This window comes from Cherax quadricarinatus, chromosome 6 (genome assembly GCF_038502225.1).
Source record: "Cherax quadricarinatus isolate ZL_2023a chromosome 6, ASM3850222v1, whole genome shotgun sequence".
NCBI lineage: Eukaryota > Metazoa > Arthropoda > Malacostraca > Decapoda > Parastacidae > Cherax > Cherax quadricarinatus.
Genome location: NC_091297.1, coordinates 19,196,677 through 19,217,037, shown reverse-complemented (window position 1 = coordinate 19,217,037; position 20,361 = coordinate 19,196,677). Strand labels below are relative to the sequence as shown.

At 40.4% G+C, this 20,361-nt stretch overlaps 1 protein-coding gene across 3 annotated transcripts in view; it reads right to left on the bottom strand.

The window, feature by feature from the left end:
- mim (missing-in-metastasis) overlaps positions 1 to 13,110 on the bottom strand; it is an 867,287-nt gene extending 854,177 nt beyond the window's left edge. For all 3 annotated transcript variants that reach the window (XM_053781651.2, XM_053781657.2, XM_053781665.2), the window contains exon 1: positions 12,809 to 13,110. In XM_053781651.2, the coding sequence (XP_053637626.1) occupies positions 12,809 to 12,886 (78 nt within the window). In that variant the 5' untranslated portion in view covers positions 12,887 to 13,110. The remainder of the gene's footprint in view (positions 1 to 12,808) is intronic.
- Positions 13,111 to 20,361: the final 7,251 nt, after the last annotated feature.

Below are 20,361 nucleotides of genomic sequence, written 5' to 3'. Positions count from 1 at the left end.
ATTTCCCGTCTCTGAAACCATGTTGTCTGCTGGTGATGAGATCATTCCTTTCTAGATGTTCCACCATTCTTCTCCTGACAATCTTTTCCATGATTTTGCATGCTATACATGTCAGTGACACTGGTCTGTAGTTTAGTGCTTCATGTCTGTCTCCTTTTTTAAAGATTGGTACCACATTTGCTGTCTTCCATGCCTCAGGCAATCTCCCTGTTTCGATAGATGTATTGAATATTGTTGTTAGGGGTACACATAGCGCCTCTGCTCCCTCTCTCAGGACCCATGGAGAGATGTTATCTGGCCCCATTGCCTTTGAGGTATCTAGCTCACTCAGAAGCCTCTTCACTTCTTCCTCGGTTGTGTGCACTGTGTTCAGCACATGGTGGTGTGCCCCACCTCTCCGTCTTTCTGGAGCCCCTTCTGTCTCCTCTGTGAACACTTCTTTGAATCTCTTGTTGAGTTCCTCACATACTTCACGGTCATTTCTTTCATATGTGATGTCCTCGATATCTGCACTACTCAAGGTGAATACTAAGTCCAGCCTTGCTGGTTCATCCTCTCCTCTCTCTCTTGTAGTGTCCCTTACGTGTTGGTACATGAAGTTTTCCAGTACCACCTCCATCAGTGTGTGTGTGTGTGTGTGTCTGTGTGTCTGTGTGTTAGTTACCATTTTGTCCTAGGCACATGTCGATTAGACACTAGGCCTATAGTATATGCTTTCCTGTGTGTGTGTATGTATGTACTCACCTAGTTGTACTCACCTAGTTGAGGTTGCGGGGGTCGAGTCCGAGCTCCTGGCCCTGCCTCTTCACTGATCGCTACTAGGTCACTCTCCCTGAGCCGTGAGCTTTATCATACCTCTGCTTAAAGCTATGTATGGATCCTGCCTGTGTGTGTGTGTCTGTGTGTGTGTCTGTGTGTCTGTGTGTCTGTGTGTGTGTCTGTGTGTCTGTGTGTCTGTGTGTCTGTGTGTGTCTGTGTGTGTGTCTGTGTGTGTGTCTGTGTGTCTGTGTGTGTGTCTGTGTGTGTGTCTGTGTGTGTGTCTGTGTGTGTGTCTGTGTGTGTGTCTGTGTGTGTGTCTGTGTGTGTGTCTGTGTGTGTGTCTGTGTGTGTGTCTGTGTGTGTGTCTGTGTGTGTGTCTGTGTGTGTGTCTGTGTGTGTGTCTGTGTGTGTGTCTGTGTGTGTGTCTGTGTGTGTGTCTGTGTGTGTGTCTGTGTGTGTGTCTGTGTGTGTGTCTGTGTGTGTGTCTGTGTGTGTGTCTGTGTGTGTGTCTGTGTGTGTGTCTGTGTGTGTGTCTGTGTGTGTGTCTGTGTGTGTGTCTGTGTGTGTGTCTGTGTGTGTGTCTGTGTGTGTGTCTGTGTGTGTGTCTGTGTGTGTCTGTGTGTGTCTGTGTGTGTCTGTGTGTGTCTGTGTGTGTGTGTGTGTGTGTCTGTGTGTGTGTGTGTGTCTGTGTGTGTGTCTGTGTGTGTGTGTGTGTGTCTGTGTGTGTGTGTGTGTGTGTGTGTGTGTGTGTGTGTGTGTGTGTGTGTGTGTCGTGCCGAAAAGGTAAAATTGGTCTATTAGCAAGAACTCTTAAAATTACGTCCTTTCTAAACTTTCTAAAATTTTCTCTTATATGTTTAATGTATACAAGATATGATGTAGGGCGAAATGACAGTAGTTTGTTGGATTATGTATTGGTAGATAAAAGACTGTTGAGTAGACTTCAGGATGTACATGTTTATAGAGGGGCCACAGGTATGTCAGATCACTTTCTAGTTGTAGCTACACTGAGTAAAAGGTAGATGGAATACAAGGAGAATAGAAGCATCAGAAAAGAGAGGCGCGAAGGTTTATAAACTAAAAGAGGAGGCAGTTAGGGCAAGATATAAACAGCTACTGGAGGATAGATGGGCTAATGAGAGCATAGGCAATGACTCGAAGAGGTATGGGGTAGGTTTAAAAATGTAGTGTTAGAGTGTTCAGCAGAAGTTTGTGGTTACAGGAAAGTGGGTCTGGGAGGGAAGAGGAGCAATTGGCGGAATGATGATGTAAAGAGTAGTAAGGGAGAAAAAGTTAGCATATGAGAAGTTTTTACAAAGTAGAAGTGATGCAAGGAGGGAAGAGTACATGGAGAAAGAGAGAGAGGTTAAAAGAGCGGTGAAGCAATGTAAAAAGAGAGCAAATGAGAGAGTGGGTGAGATGTTATCAACAAATTTTGTTGAAAATAAGAAAAAGTTTTGAAGTGAGATTAACAAGTTAAGGAAGCCTAGAGAACAAATGGATTTGTCAGTTAAAAATGGGAGAGGAGTGTTATTAAATGGAGAGTTAGAGGTATTGGGAAGATGGAGGGAATATTTTGAGGAATTTTTAAATGTTGATGAAGATAGGGAAGCTGTGATTTCGTGTATAGGGCAAGGAGGAATAACATCTTGTAGGAGTGAGGAAGAGCCAGTTGTGAGTGTGGGGAAGTTCGTGAGGCAATAGGTAAAATGAAAGGGGGTAAGGCAGCCGGGATTGATGGGATAAAGTTAGAAATGTTAAAAACAGGTGGGGATATAGTGTTGGAGTGGTTGGTGCAATTATTTAATAAATGTATGGAAGAGGGTAAGGTACCTAGGGATTGGCAGAGAGCATGCATAGTTCCTTTGTATAAAGGCAAAGGGGACAAAAGAGTGCAAAAATTATAGGGGGATAAGTCTGTTGAGTATACCTGGTAAAGTGTATGGTAGAGTTATTATTGAAAGACTTAAGAGTAAGACGGAGAATAGGATAGCAGATGAACAAGGAGGCTTTAGGAAAGGTAGGGGGTGTGTGGACCAGGTGTTTACAGTGAAACATATAAGTGAACAGTATTTAGATAAGGTAAAGAGGTCTTTGTGGTATTTATGTATTTGGAAAAGGCGTATGACAGGGTGGATAGGGGGGCAATGTGGCAGATGTTGCAGGTGTATGGTGTAGGAGGTAGGGTACTGAAAGCATTGAAGAGTTTTTACGAGGATAGTGAGGCTCAAGTTAGAGTATGTAGGAAAGAGGGAAATTATTTCCCAGTAAAAGTAGGCCTTAGACAAGGATGTGTGATGTCACCGTGGTTGTTTAATATATTTATAGATGGGGTTGTAAGAGAAATAATGCGAGGGTCTTGGCAAAAGGTGTGGAGTTAAAAGATAGGGAATCACACAAAGTGGGAGTTGTCACTGTTGCTCTTTGCTGATGACACTGTGCTCTTGGGAGATTCTGAAGAGAAGTTGCAGAGGTTGGTGGATGAATTTGGTAGGGTGTGCAAAAGAAGAAAATTAAGTGAATACAGGAAAGAGTAAGGTTATGAGGATAACAAAAAGATTAGGTGATGAAAGATTGGATATCAGATTGGAGGGAGAGAGTATGGAGGAGGTGAATGTATTCAGATATTTGGGAGTGGACGTGTCAGCGGATGGGTCTATGAAAGATGAGATGAATCATAGAATTGATGAGGGGAAAAGGGTGAGTGGTGCACTTAGGAGTCTGTGGAGACACAGAACTTTGTCCTTGGAGGCAAAGAGGGGAATGTACGAGAGTATAGTTTTACCAACGCTCTTATATGGGTGTGAAGCATGGGTGATGAATGTTGCAGAGAGGAGAAGGCTGGAGGCAGTGGAGATGTCATGTCTGAGGGCAATGTGTGGTGTGAATATAATGCAGAGAATTCGTAGTTTGGAAGTTAGGAGGAGGTGCGGGATTAGCAAAACCGTTGTCCAGAGGGCTGAGGAAGGGTTGTTGAGGTGGTTCGGACATGTAGAGAGAATGGAGCGAAACAGAATGACTTCATGAGTGTATCAGTCTGTAGTGGAAGGAAGGCGGGGTAGGGGTCGGCCTAGGAAAGGTTGGAGGGAGGGGGTAAAGGAGGTTTTGTGTGCGAGGGGCTTGGACTTCCAGCAGGCATGCGTGAGCGCGTTTGATAGGAGTGAATGGAGACAAATGGTTTTTAATACTTGACGTGCTGTTGGAGTGTGAGCAAAGTAACATTTATGAAGGGATTCAGGGAAACCGGCAGGCCGGACTTGAGTCCTGGAGATGGGAAGTACAGTGCCTGCACTCTGAAGGAGGGGTGTTAATGTTGCAGTTTAAAAACTGTAGTGTAAAGCACCCTTCTGGCAAGACAGTGATGGAGTGAATGATGGTGAAAGTTTTTCTTTTTCGGGCCACCCTGCCTTGGTGGAAATCGGCCAGTGTGATAATAAAAAATGTTTAATGATAAATTATTCATGTATGTTAATGTAAAAATTGACAATTTTGTACAAAAAAATTAGAAAACTTACCTAACCTTATTATAGCAAGCGCAATTAAATTTAGCACTGAGTTGCTGAACACCACAAATGATGTAGTTGAAGTTCTATCAATAAAGATCGAGAACCAAAACCTAGTCATCGTGGTTGTATATAAGCCACCAGATGCAACCTCATAATACTTCAAGGAACATAAAGCAAGGAAAATCATTGATTATTTTTCACATTCAGCAAGCCATATATGGAACTGTCATCGACCATGTCAGCAAATGTAGACGAAAGAGGAAATATCCCCCCCCCTCCTTAATGCCAATAGAAATGCTGGGTTCTTAGTCAAGCAAGCACCGTGTGGGAAAGACCCCTGCAACTAGACAGACCACTCACACTGCATCACTATGTGCGACCCAGCGTCACGTCTACATATCTGAGACAGCGAGCAGATATTCTCTTGTGGAAGCGACGACAGTATCATACCATCGAATCTTTTCAACAGTGATAATTTTACATCCGAATCCGTCCTACGAGGCATGATGAATATGGAGAAGCATTCGTGTGTCAGCTTTCTCTTGCGTTGTCTTTTTTAGCCTTGTATCTCAGTGATCCTTGGTGCGCAGGTAGCACACCTTTCCATAGGTTAACAGTCTCCTGTCCTGGAGTGTTTCTTCGCTGGCAGCTCTCACAAAATATGATCAAACTTTTCTGAATCTCAGAGTTATTCAGGAATTTTCATCAATGCTAGATTTTATGGTCTGGTGCAATGTTCTTCCAATGTGTGTAATTGGCGGAGAGACTTATCTCGGTGTTATTTTTATAAATGTCTATCAACATTAACCAGATTTCTGAGTCTGCCTTTTTTTAAACTTCTGATGCAGCTTTATCTGAGCCACTTTCTTTGGAAATGTCAAAGCAGTTTTTTTTTTCCATGGTAAAGCTGCTTCAACATTTACGTCTCCCGTGGTGTCTGCTCATCAGGGAAGTCTGTTGCTATCTCTAGGATTTCAGCAGCTCTCAGGAGTGTTTACCAGGATTTCAAGCATTTTATTGAAATCAGATATGAATCTTGATCTCAAGTTGATAATCAGACAACCCCTGCGTGCCCCTTCTGCTCTACGTCGAATGGATTACAAATAGGAAACAATTAGGTACGATCCACGGGGAGAAAGCAGGCCCAATTCCTTGGATCAAAAGCCCCTCACTGACGTCGAGAAAAACGACTGCCATCACATCCATATAGCAATACTGCACGTAACTTATAAAGTATGTTATGTTGCTCTGGAAAGGATGGTAACAAAGTTTGTGCCGCCTCCAATAGTACCAATACCTACACTGGCACACAACGTGTTTAAAGCCTACTACAAGGTGCAGTGATATAGCCCTTTCAACACTGATTACAAGTTAGGAGAGAGGAATCTAGCCACAAGTTACATCAAACCCGCCAACACTAACCGAGGACATTCAATGACCCATATTAAGTCATGACCCAAATATGAACTCAAGTGGTTATACTTTAGCGTATTGTATGAAGCATGGAGAGATGTACGAGACTGGAATCTAGAGTGGTTCGCAGCTCGGCCTGAGGCCAGACTTACCTACTGATTGTCTGATCAACCAGACTGGCATTTTCTGCAGAAACTGTTGTTTTCCTGTTAAAAACATGCACTTCGGTTACATTAATATATTTCGTTGCTCTCACATTAATATGCGAATTGTATGTGGCGTTACCGAACAGATTAGGTTTGACTAGACGCATCACTCGCTAGGAACTAGACACTCGGTAGGGTGTAAATAAGCACACTTTACCTGCTAATTTGTGCAGCATTTAATGTCTTTCATAACATGAAACTTTAAAATAAAATTACGAGATAGCTACGAGAAAGTTGGTGGTACATTTTTTTTCTGAGGGAGGAAGGGGAAGAAACAAACCAGATTCCTTTAAATTCTGAACAATTTTTCTGATTACTATACATTCAATTTACTCCAGATGCAAATATTCCCACATTGTTCTTTATGGGTCTTCATGTTAAATATATAACATTATTCTCTTATAATCCTTTTCCCTATTGTTTTAATTGCTTTTGTCTTGAAAGTTAATAAACGATAGTCAAGAAGAATATAGAAAAAAAGTCACAGGGACGCTGGGAGTTACTTGCTGTCTTGGGACACGAGGGACATGGAGTGAGGTGCATGACAAGATGCGAAGCAAACTATTTTTTTTCCCAAGATTTTGTTATAAAAGAGCCCAAGAAGCCAAGAAACAGAATTACAGCCTGTGTAGTTTAAGAGGAAGAAGGAGCAGTCTCCCCTCCCCTCTCTTCCCTCCACAGTACTGGAATACCGAAGTACACTATCAGCTCCCACTTAAAACAGAAATTGTTGCATATCTGGTAAATGTGTAGCGAGCTTGCAGCATGTGGTTAAATATTAACAATATTGGTAATGAAAGTACATGTGTGCTGCAGACAATGCAGAAAACACTTTACACAAGAAGCTTTAAGTGGAACGTTTCCATCAACTGTATAATAGAGAAAATGCATGTGTACGCACACATTTCTGTACATATAAATGTACGTGTAACACACACACACACACACACACACACACACACACAGTATAAATATGCATGCATTTTCACGAATAAGACATGTGGGACCCTTAGGTATCCTTGGTGCTGAAGGCAAAAACATTCTGGTAATTAAGATACCCAAGTGTTGCACTGTCTCTTTATTCGTCTTGTTACTATTGTCAACCATCAGCAGTAATACGATACTTGTATTACACAGGTGAAGTCTTCTGTAAATCCTACTTCAGTTAGTGAGCCACGATCACCAGATATGTCACCTCCAGCTGTTACACCTCATTTCTTCTGTTCAAGAATATAATGTCTGACTGCATGCTTCTGCTTCAGGCTGAGGGACTAGTCACCTGAAGACTAAAACTGTCTCCAGTCTTATATTCACCTTTACTGGACTGAAGAAAAATCCTACGCAAGCAAAAGTTCCAGCAATGAAGGTAAACGCGTGTTGCACGTGTCTTATTCATCAACTTGTCAGTATTACATTAAATATGCATGCATATTAATACTGATGGTATTTTCTGTGCGACAACACATTGAAAAGTGGTTCTGATATAGGCCTATTATACAAAATGTCTTTTCTTCATTATTGGAAATGCTTAAAAAATTCCTTCGGTGCACACAAGAAATGCAAGTCAGAATTTATAGAGGAAAAATACTGCGGGGAAACCGGTTCCAATATATACACTAATAAATATCTTAAAACAGCACGAGGGACGATAATCTGCAGGACATAGCCCCAGGGATAACCAGAGGCACAATAAGTATGCCAAGAAAACTCAGAGTGAGGGACCTAATCAAAAATGAAAGGTATTACTAATACACCTGGCTCTTCAAGAAGGAAGACAAGTTTTTATAAGGTATTCCTAACCAACCATAATGTGGTGCCTAAGTTGGACCGATGTGAGCAACAACAGCCCAACTGAGCAGAATATTAACCTAGAAGTCTCGTCTGAAACCGGGCCAGGTAAATGATGGTCCCTGGAACCATCAGAAGCAGACATCGAGTAAATCAACATATCTGTCAGTACACACACTAACCCCTCGCTATTTATAAATGTTTTAGAACGGAAAAGTTTCCCTAGCCAGTGGCTTTTTCAGTCCACCACTGTTTGTATTGGACTGAAGCCACTGGCTGGCGACAAGTTTCCAGAATAAAGATACCCAATTGTCATTTATCAACTCCGTTATGTTCACCGTTTGTATTTTTGCCTGGCAGCTAAATGTGCTCATTTCTTGAGTTTTCTACAAGAAATTTTCTGACTTCCTATGCTGATTTGTCAATGTAATTTTTAATTGTAAATACTGAGCTGAAAGCTGCGTAAATAACAAATTTAGATTATTTCCAATCACTGCATTTACAAAATATATAAATTAGAAAGCCCATACGATGCACATTATTTCGGGAAAAATGGGTGGGTTGGAACCCACGGCGAGCCAGTTCTAAATTTAACTAGCAGGTTAGTGCACTAACCACTGTATTAAGCCAGCATAACAAGATTTATTCATCTAGGAATATTTCTGAAACCTAATTTATCTGTAAAATCCTGCGTAGTAGTCACAGAGTGGACTCGTGGACCTTTACCTTGAATAAACCTTTGATTTTCTCGAGGTTTTACTTCTCTTAAAGCCCGGCCATGGGCCAGGCTTTTCTGGTGCTTGCCTGCCGGTCCACATATCCGTCACTGCCTAGATGATCCGGCACTTAGTGGAGGAAATTGTCCAGTTTTCCTGTTACAGAAATATACCTAGCTGGAACCAATGCTAACCTCCCTAGGTTATAGAAATATGCTTAGCTGGATAAGTTTTATTAGGCCAGCTTAGTACGGTGGTCAACATGCTGGCCTCCTAATTTTAGGACTCGTTATCCATGATTTTGACCACCACCTATTCTATTTTTTTTTTTTTACAATCGTGTTATTAAGATTTCGAAATAACTTTCTGCCTTATGGAATAAATACGTCTGATAAAGATTTACTTACTGGATATGGATCCATAATGCCAAAGTTGATCTTCCTCCCCTTTCTGCCAGAACCTTTTTCTACCTGCTGGTCGTAAAAATATTCTACAATGGATTTTACACATGTAATTATCTTGCACATCAAGGTGCCTCAAGGAAAATACATAAAAGTGGTTCACAGAGTGTAGATCGGTGTACGAAAAAACCCCGCTAATTACTGGTTTTTATATTTATATTTCTTTTCAAAATATTAAATGCAAGAGTTGAGAACCAGAAAAGAAAAAAAAATTAGGGTCCGCAGGAAACATTGGTAAATTTAAATAAATCAAAGAAGCTGTGTTAAGAGACAGCAGGTTCTGTCAACTAGACAGCGGCTAGCAACTTTCTCAAGGGTAACCCTTAGGAATTTTTCTCCATTTCCTGAATGCATGAAACTTCACGGAGCCGAATCATTATTAGAAGGGTAAAGTGCTTACGTTAGGTTACCCATTACATCAGAGCTGAGTTTGAATAAGCTTCGTGAAGCTCCACCTAACAATCCTGCCCACCCATCTCCCGTTCAACAACATATCCTAATTTTATAACGCTAGTGTTTTCACACAATCCCAAACTTCAATTTCTGTATTTCGGGCATTTAGGAAAGCATTTTATGTGTGCTAGACTGCATGCCACTCAAGAACACACACGACTACAGAAAAGCTAATTAAAAAAATGTCTTGACACGTCTGACAGCACCATATCTGAGCAAGTCTAGGCAACGTTCAAATCAGCAAACTTATCAAGAATTACACAAGGGTGGAGTATGTGGCTCGTGAACTCGTGGCTCATGTGGTAGCGGTCTCAGTTGAACACAGAGGCCGGGGTGGCGAGTCCCGGGTGAATGAGTTAAGTAGGTTTCCTTACACTGCTGCTTCTGTCCATCTAGCAGTAGGTACCTGGGTGTTAGACTAGTGTGGGTCACATCCGGGGACAGATGAAAGAATCACAATGGAAATAACCCAGTCTGATGACAGCTTAAAATACGTTCATAATCCAAACAAAATTTTCGACCAGCCCTTCACACCTTTTAAAAAACTCAAGTCAAGCAGCTTAATTACTGGGAGCACTTGGACTGTACTCAAGGCAGGAAGGCGAGAAATATACTGGAGGGATTGATCCCAAACTTGCACACCGAAATTACTATTTATGAATACAAGAGGTTTGGTAGACGATGCAGGATACCTCCAAAGAAAAGCAGGGGAGCAGTGAGTACACAGAGAACTCAGTAAGTGTAAAGGGACCACGACTCTTCAACACCCTACTTTCATCCATAAGGGGAATTGCCAACAAACTCCTAGTTGTCTTAAAGACAGAACTCGACGAATCCCTCAAAACAGTTAACTAGGTTGTGATGCATTCGTTTGACTGCGAGCGGTGGGTACCAGCAGTTTGATCGATGAGGCCAGCAACCAGAAGCCCGTGTGTAGGACCGGGTCGCGGGGCCGATGACCTCTGGAAGAGACTCCAGGTAAGCTCGTCCTTAGTCATACAGTGATATACTATACCAACTATGTAAATAAGGCAAAATATGGGTTATGGTATTTTACCATGATGTTTCGTCCCCCAGGAAAGGTTGAGGGGGTAAATAAGGGTTTGAGTGCTAGGGGCTTGGACATACAACAACTTGTGTGAACGTGTTGAGAGTGAGTGGAGTGTTGGATTGTGAGCAAGGTAACATTTCTGAAAGGATTCTGGAAAACCAGTTAGCCGGGCTTGAGTTCTGGAGATGGGAGATATAATGCCTACACTCTGGAGGGGTGGGGTGGTGCCCTTCTGCCCAGTAACTGAATGAGTGACAAAAACGTTTTCTTTGTCGGGTCATCCCACCTCGGTGGGAGACAGCCGGTGTTAAAAAAAAAAATAGGTTTATGTAACCTAAACTATTTCATTACGATCTCTGGTTACAGTGTTCAAAAACAGACAAGAGTACATACTTTAGAAAATTAAGTGCATTTGAAGGACGGGTCATGGGTACTGATCACACATCCTGGTCTCTAAGTTGGATCGTGGGGATGCTACTGTACCTACCAAAGTAGCGACAATATCTCCAGCGCTACCAGACGTAAGCAGCCCATTTACTTAAATTTCGGTATTTGTGATTAACTATACGCAAATACAGACTAACTGCAGTTCAAATCGTGCAGAAACTGACGCATTACAGCATGTGAAAATAAACATACTACTTACCCTAATTAGAATAGGTGATTAACCTGTTGATATTGGAAGAGAAGTAACACTGCGTCAGCGCTTACCTTGTCACTTATTTTGACAATATTTACTTTGGCCAAAGAAGCATTTTCCCTAAATTTCATGAATCATAAAACTTTGGTCAATGTTTACTTTACGACCGAGTGTGTTTTTATTAAGGTCTGTAAATTCTCCAGATTGCTTTGTGCAAAAGAAATATTTAAATTAGTGCTTATGATTAAAGACCTTTTTTATATGACTTAATATTACCCAGCCTAACCGACAGTTTAACGGCTGATCTGTGTTAGGTTTGGTTGGAATAGGCTGGATTACATTACTAAATTTAATTTTTATTAAAACAAAGATTAGACATTTGTCCAAAATATAACTTTCCAGTACAACACATACTTTAAAAAGGAATTTACGCGATAAATAATATCCATATTTATGTCCATTATCACCTAAGTAAACAATTTACATAACTTTTTCCCGTGGACTTTACGAGGGTCAGGTAAAACGGATATGCGAAACTAACAAGACCTTTTATTGTGACATGTTCCATTCTCCAGAAGCTTCGTCACTCTCCAGGAGCTTTGTGAAGCTCCTGGAGAGCGCAACGTTTCCACAAAATATTTCAACAGCAGCACGTTACAAATTTTTTACCTAATATTGTCGGTAATTCTATCAGCTTATTACACTTAAGGCTACATGACCCCTGTTCTTCAGTCAACACCAATACCTAGCACTTTTTCAATTGTTCATATTAGATTTACTTCCAATATTAACACCAAGAGGACTATTAAAACATGTAAACCAATCGGCGAGACTTATTGGAGAAGAGCTTTCATTCCTTCCCAGGATGTAATCTACAAGAATGTTAACATCTAGGAACATATTTACAGCTAGATTAACAGGGGCAACAGGTTTAAGGTGCTGTCAATACGTCTCTATTACTGAGAGTGAACCCAGGTCCTTCGGTTTTTAGCCAAATGAGCTACCATTGATCTACAAGCCATGAACCTATAATTTCCTTATATGTACCTAAAGAAAATATATTTATATAGTATGAATTTCTTGCACTTCTTATAAACAGCTATCCAATCAACTCTTCACATTTTCAACTACTTACTGCAAACCACCTACGTAAAATTTGAATAAAACATCAAAATTAAATCATTATTTCTTCAATAACAGCCTAACCCCTCCACCTCATCAACACTAATTTTGAAAACAGGAAATCACATTACCAATACTGTCCCTTACATACCAACTACGACACAGTCAGCACTAATTTTGCAAACAATTAAGTGCACGGTTAAACCCACTATTAAGAGCCATCGATAATTGTTTGATCAACCAGAATGTACATGACGTGTGTAGTGTTTGTACTCTGAAGTGTTTGTACTTTGAAACTAAGAGGACAGATAGCAATCACAATATTCCACACTAAGCAAAATAGGAAACTACTAGTTGTCCACCTGATGGTAAAAATCAATAACATTTGTCAGGATTGAACTCAAAGGTTGGAGCACTTCACTACATTCCTCAAACAAAATTACAAGTACACAGTGTAAAAAGTGTGTAGCATACAATAAAAATTGCATTACAAGGTTGTAGAAGCAGTGTGAAGGATGGTGTGGTAGGCGTGGCAACGCATCCGTAGGCCTAGCCTCCCCCCCCCCCCGCCCACTATTGACGACTCCATGCCAAGTCATGTGCCAGTGTAATCTAATACACCAAAGTAAATCAATACCACTGAATTGTATCTAGCAGCAGCACTCCTAAACTGGCAGAAGTATATCCACAAACCTTCATGTCGTTGATGACCATTTGGAAGAGACCAGCCAGAGCAGAACAGTCACGATCCAACGTCTGTATCACCTCCATGATGCTAATATCGACTGCTTACCCTCCACTAAACTGACTCTACACCATCAACACACACATTATTCGCGCACTTTGACCACTAAAATTCTTTGGAAACACCCAGAATCACGTAGACCTTTTCTGTTTATAACCGGAGTCTCTCTACACAAAGGTTTATACAATTTCTTTCAGGGGTAACACCAGAGCAGCGCAGCAAGACTCCCACAGTCAACTGCTACTCAGCCACTGACGGCTCCAGCACCCCGCTAGTCGCCCCATAACCCCCCCCCCCCCCAAAGGCTGCCGCCGCTCACTCGGAAAACATCTCTTGCCCAACAAATTATTTATTTATTTATTATTAATTTGGACATGATACATAGATGTACAAAGAAATACAGTGGTTAAGTGTAACATCCCAAAAGTCCCTTGTATGCAGAGCATTATGGGCAGGTTTAAAATTAACTTAAGATTAACTAAGCAATGATATATTCAGTGGTAAAAATTGTAGTAAACAAATAACAATTAAGCACAACTGAGTATTTCAAGGACAGGTCATATGGTCATTGACTATGTTGCTGAGCATTCAGTAGAATGGAGTATTCTGTTAGGTAATTTAATTAAAAAACACGAAGTTTGATAGGGTTACAGGTTAAACATTTATGAGATACAATTATTCAGTATCTATTTAGTTGTGGGTGAGTAAGTGATTTTTAAGAAGAGACTTGAATTGATAAACAGTGTTTCTTTTATATTCACAGGTAATGAATTCCAGATTTTTGGGCCTTTTATGTGCGTTGAGTTTTTACATAGTGTGAGATGGACACGAGGAACATCAAAGAGTGATCTGTGTCTTGTGTTATGGTCATGTGTTCTGTTGAGGTTGGTAAGGAGACGTTCGAGGGGAGGGTTTATATCAGAGTTAAGTGTTCTATGTGTGTAGTAGGTACACGCAGGACACTCCCTGCGTGTAGTGGGAATTTGTTATTCTGACTGCAGCCTTTTGTTGGGTAATTAATGGTCTGAGATGGTTTATTGTTATTGAGCCCCATGCACAAATTCCATAGGTGAGATAGGGGTAAATAAGTGAGTGATATAGGGCCAGGAGGGCTGACTGTGGAACATAGTACCGTATCTTCGATAGTATGCCTACGGTCTTGGAAAATTTCTTGGAAATTTGTTGTACATGTGTTTGAAGTTTGAGTCTGTTATCAAGGTGGATTCCTAAGAAATTTCCCTCTGTGAGCTTTGTGATAAGTGATCCGTTTATCATTATGTTAAGAGGGACATCTGTAGCTGTTTCCAAAATGAATGAAGTACGTTTTGTCAATGTTGAGAGTAAGTTTGTTAGTCATTACCCAGGTAGATATTTTCTGTAATTGGGTATTCACAGTATTGGCTAGCATGACTGGGCTTGGGTGAGAGAAGACGTATGTAGTGTCATCTGCAAATTGTGTGGGTTTGAGTAGTTGCGATGCATTTGGTAGGTCATTTATGTAAACGAGAAAGAGAAGAGGGCCAAGGACACTTCCCTGTGGGACACCAATTGCAATTGGTTGTGCAGAAGAGTTTGCTACTATTTGTGTACACATATTGGCTTGTTGCTGAGGTATGACTTAGGTAGTTGAGGGAGTGCCCTCTTATACCATAGTGCGACAATTTTATGTGGAGCAAATCATGGTCAACTGTATCAAAAGCTTTACGTAAATCAATGAAGATCCCCAGTGGGACTTCTTTTTTCTCTTGTGCAGTGTATATTTGTTCTAGCATGTGTATAATAGCATCATTAGTATTTTTATTAGGCCTGAACCCAAACTGACAGGGGTTGAGTATGTTGTGGGAGATGAGGTAGGAATAGATTAGCTTATGAATTAATTTTTCGAAGATTTTAGAGAGAGGGTGTAAGTTGGATATTGGCCTATAGTTATTCAACTCTGTTTGGTCTCCTCCTTTATGGATCGGGGTGACCCTCGCTATTTTGAGAACTGTAGGGAAGGTGGAGGATTCAATGGATTTGTTAAAGAGTGTTGCAATGATTGGTGATAGTACTTGTGACGCTTTTTTGTATATAAAGGGTGGTAAGGTATTTAAATCTCCTGCCTTGTTTTTTAGTGTGTTGATAATAAGGGAGAATTACTCATCATAGTCATAATTATCAGTAAAACTGAAAATAAATTGTTATTAATGGTCATGTGGCGTTTTACTTCGGACTTCGATTTTTACGAGTACTGATGAATATTTATATTTTATTAAGTTAGCGCAATTTTAACACTGACAGAGATGATTTTGTTTAGATTATTAACCCGGAGGGTTAGTGACCCATGATAACCCAGCAAAGCCATGTCATCAGAATGTCTGGTTTATTTCCATTAGGACTCTTTAATCCTCTCCCCAGGATGCGACCCACACCAGGTACCTACTTACTGCTAGGTTAACAGAGACAGCAGGCGTAAGGAAACAGTATGCGAGCTGAGGTCGCCAGTAGCTTTAGGACTAATTTTGTTGCAAACCTTTGCACTTTCTCTAATTTCTTGACGTGCTTGACCAGGTGTGGTTTCCAAACTGGTGCTGCATACTCCAGTATGGACCTGACGTATATGGTGTACAGAGTCTTGAACGATTCCTTACTGAGGTATCGAAACGCTATCCTCAGGTTTGCCAGACGCCCGTATGCTGCAGCAGTTATCTGATTGATGTGCGCCTCAAGAGATGTGCTCGGTGTTATACTCACCCCAAGATCTTTTTCCTTGAGCGAGGTTTGCAGTCTTTGGCCACCTAGACTATACTCTATCTGCGGTCTTCTTTGCCCTTCCCCGATCTTCACGACTTTGCATTTGGCAGGGTTAAATTCAAGGAGCTAGTTGTTGGACCAGGCTTGTAGTCTGTCCAGGTCCCTTTGTAGTTCTGCCTGATCCTCGACCGACTTAATTCTCCTCATTAACTTCACATCATCTGCAAACAAGGATACTTCTGAGTCTATCCCTTTCGTTATGTCATTCACATATACCAAAAACAGCACAGGTCCTAGGACTGACCCCTGTGGAACCCCACTTGTCACAGGCGCCCACTCTGACACCTCGTCATGTACCATGACTCGTTGTTGCCTCCTTGTCAGATATTCTCTGATCCATTGCAGTGCCTTTCCTGTTATGTGTGCCTGATCCTCTAGCCTTTGCATTAGCCTCTTGTGAAGAACTGTGTCGAAGGCCTTCTTGCAGTCCAAGAAAATGCAGTCTAACCACCCCTCTCTCTCGTGTCTTACTTCTGTCACCTTGTCATAAAACTCCAGTAGGTTTATGACACAGGATTTTCCTTCCTAATTGAACAAAATGCAGAAGAGAAGTAAGGGAGTATAACCATAAATTACCTAACGTATCTAAGAGCAAAATTAAAACTATTCACAAATGCCTTACGTCTCTAGCAACGTTGGCCCGGTGGCCTGGTGGCTAAAGCTCCCGCTTCACACACGGAGGGCCCGGGTTCGATTCCCGACGGGTGGAAACATTAAGACACGTTTCCTTACACCTGTTGTCCTGTTCACCTAGCAGCACATAGGTACCTGGGTGTTAGTCGACTGGTGTGGGTCGCATCCTGGGGGACAAGATTGAGGACCCCAATGGAAATAAGTTAGACAGTCCTCGATGACGCACTGGCTTTCATGGGTTATCCTGGGTGGCTAACCCTCCGGGGTTAAAAATCCGAACGAAATCTTATCTCTTATCTTACAAAAAAAAACCGTGATATATTTCTACAATGTTTTAGTTTGCTAGTGTACTCAGGTCACACATTGAGGTCCGTGGTTCGATCCCCGGTACGGATTGAAACATTAGGATGTGTTTCCTTACGACACCTGCTGTTCGTATTCACCTGGGAGTTAGTCGAGTGGAGTGGGTCGCATCCTGGGGACAAAATTGACCTAATTTGCCTAAAATGCTCAGCATAACAAGCGGCTTTCTATATAGTGATACGTCACTGTTGTCAGCTATGGTCTGTATACGTTGTAGAAATAAAGATTATTATTAATATTGTCAAAGTAAAGGAGCATAGAAACAACAATATACTTAAATGTGTAATTTTAAGGTTACATCATTCCTGTGAATAATTAAAACAAAATTATTTGCTCATAAAACATAGACAATTAAACACACTATTTCTATACATGATGTGATAATCTCAGCAAATATTAATATGCTGGTCGTGGACCGGGCCTTGGGGGCGTTGATCCCAGGAATACCCTTCAAGTAAACCCTCCAGGCAAACCCTCAAAGTAAACCCTCCAAATAAACCCTCCAGGTAAACACGAAATTGTTTATATTGTCTGTGCATATTTACAGGTGGCTGGAAGGCCAGCTGTAAATATGCACGAGGCTATACTCTCCGCAAGAGAGTATAGCTTCGTAAAGGAACATAAACATCTTATCTTCCCTGATCTAAAGAAAGGAATTCTCGGTAGAATCCAAACTTCTACAAAATCATAACCAGCCCTTTTGAACTTCTCAGGTTCACCAACTATATATTACTGGTCTCTTTTATGTTCACTGTTTTTTTGTCTAGTGTTATGTTTATTAGGCAATGCATAATAATAATAATAATAATAATAATAATAATAATAATAATAATAATAATAATAATGTGTACAACTTACCTCCTGTGACCATACATCTCTACAGGTATCATAGGCAAACAGGATCATGGATGGTTGTGACAAACCAGGACATACTTAACACTTGTATATACAAAATAAACATTTTATTATTAACAGCATTTACAAGGAAGACACAAAATCCATTTGGTGAGCCATGGCTTTTTTTTTTACACATCAATTTTACAGGCTAAAAGTTGTTATCCCACCTCACCTCACTGCAACGCCCAGCCCGACCTAAGATGTAACCCCCCCCCCTCACGATGCCCCCCCCTCACGATGCGACCCACACCAGCTGACTAACACAGATACCTACTTACTGCTAAGTGAATAGGGACAGCAGGTGAAAGGAGACATACCCAACGTTTCCACCCGTGTTGAGGACTGAATCACGGACACTCAGTAAATGAGGCGAGTGCGTTGCCATAATAGCCACGAGACATTCTCATGACATAAATGGTATTCATCACAATATCACTTAATGACAAAATCTCAAGGACTTGCCTTAGAATCAAATTGCAGCCTTGGGATTTCGGGCCCCATACCACATGGATGTTCTCGATACCACCATTACATCCAGGCTCTCTTAGCTGCCTGCCCAGTGTCTTGACACACTACACCAACCTGTGGGAACACCTCACAACATATCAACAGCCGGAACACCTCTTACCTTCTGAGCAACAATGCACACAGCCACCTGCTTCCAGCTAGGTTGGTCAGAGAGAGAGCACCTCCAAAACCCAGTTTCAGAAATAAAACGTAAGTGTATCACATTGTCGAAATAGATACTATATTTATTATTACTCTCCTGTTTTCTTGCAATTAAAGGTCACTTAACATGCATTATAATAATTTTGCAAAAAAAATATTTCATTTAATTCAAGATAACTGAATTTTTAAACACATTTTGCTATATGATCCTTATCGGTTTAGCGCTTTATTTGATTATAATAATTTAAATACATTTTTATTTAGTATTTTTACATACAAGACAGATGATCATCATTGGCTATGGTGTTGGAAATTAAGACACATGTGCAGCATCTGGTTATCTTTATTGTAGACGTTTCGCCATCCAGTGGCTTTATCAGTACAGATTCTAGGACATAATTAGAAGACAGTAGAACTGTATACAAAAGATGAGGTAATCAGTCCCTCAGTCTTGGAGTCAGTGTTCACAGCACCGTAGTGGAAGAGATTCTGGAGCAAAGGCACAGAGACTGGCGTTTATATAGGCTTCAGTGGATAGGCACGGGTAGCAGACGAGGGCATTGTCACTGGTAAGCGGGATTCCTCAGTGGAAGTAGGTCCTTAACACCTAGCTAAGGTGTGTTGTTGGGAAGGATTCATTGAAGTCCTCTATTTTCGTCCTACACATGCAATTCTTGAGGTTCCGCTAATTTCCTGTCCCAGTTCTTCAGCAAGAACGTGTCAACAATTTCTAAATTATGAACTGAGGTTGATATACCCCATTAGGCCTCCAAGAATGCCCAGTTATTAACAGAATTTCCAACTGCTACCAGTGTTCACAAATTAAAAATGGAGTCTCCTTCCTTGCGTCCCTACTGGCTGTTTCACCCCCCCCCCCGCCACTTAAAATTTCTCAAAGTTTATTCTCTATAAGGATTACAATGCTGAGTTTACAGAAATTTGGTTATTGTGTGGTTTACATGTAGTAAAATAGTGATTACAGAGTGTACCACTAGAACGCTTAGCATGGCTAGGCATTTCGGGCATACTTAGTTTTATTCTTAATTGTAAAATATTACAAATTATGAGGTAAGTTGGTATTATGGCTAAGTGACTAAATACTAGTTTGTGAGTTTAGCAATGTGAATGCTTTTGTTTTGGCACAGTACATAGTTTCAGTATTGGAGTATCACAGGATTCATTATTTTAAGATTTTAAGATTGAGGGTCCGAACAGCATCATATTTTATTACACAATTATTGTATTATTCATTCATATGTTCTGTCATGAAGACACATGACAGAGCGATAACAGAAAATACCTGTGAGCATATATATATATATATATATATATATATATATATATATATATATATATATATATATATATATAAACTGATCTCTGGCTGAAGGAGACTCGAACCTACGAACCTTGGAACAAGGTACGCAGTGCTTTACCATTCTACCCACACTGGACCAATACCTTGGAGTCCAGCTTACGCTAGACTTTGATCCAAGGCAGCCAGCTTTCAGGGAGAAGGCTTACAGCTTTTCATCTCATCCCCTGCATGCATCAGCCTTAGAGATCAGTGTTTGTGTATATTTCGCCTGCTCTTGCGAATTCCTTGCATATATATATATATATATATATATATATATATATATATATATATATATATATATATATATATATGCAAAACAACCACTCTGAAAGAATAGAGAAATTCCAAGCGCTTTCGTGACTACTCACATTATCAAGGAACTATTCCTTATATAGTTAGATAGTTCCTTGATAACGTGAGTAGTCACGAAAGCGCTTGGAATTTCTCTATTCTTTCAGAGTGGTTGTTCTGCATATATATATATATATATATATATATATATATATATATATATATATATATATATATATATATATATATATATATATATATATATATAAGGAATAATGTAAATTAGATTAATCCATTTCAGGCCACCAAAAATACACTTACAGCGACTTTGTGGTGTATTTTCATATGGTATTTATGATTGTATTCTTGTTTTTCCTTGTACTCATTTGATAGAATGAAAGATATATTACAGAAATAGAGATGATTTTGAATGGTTTACAGACCAAAAGTACCTTGAAATTGAGCTCAAAGTAGTGGAAATGTTCGATTTTTGTT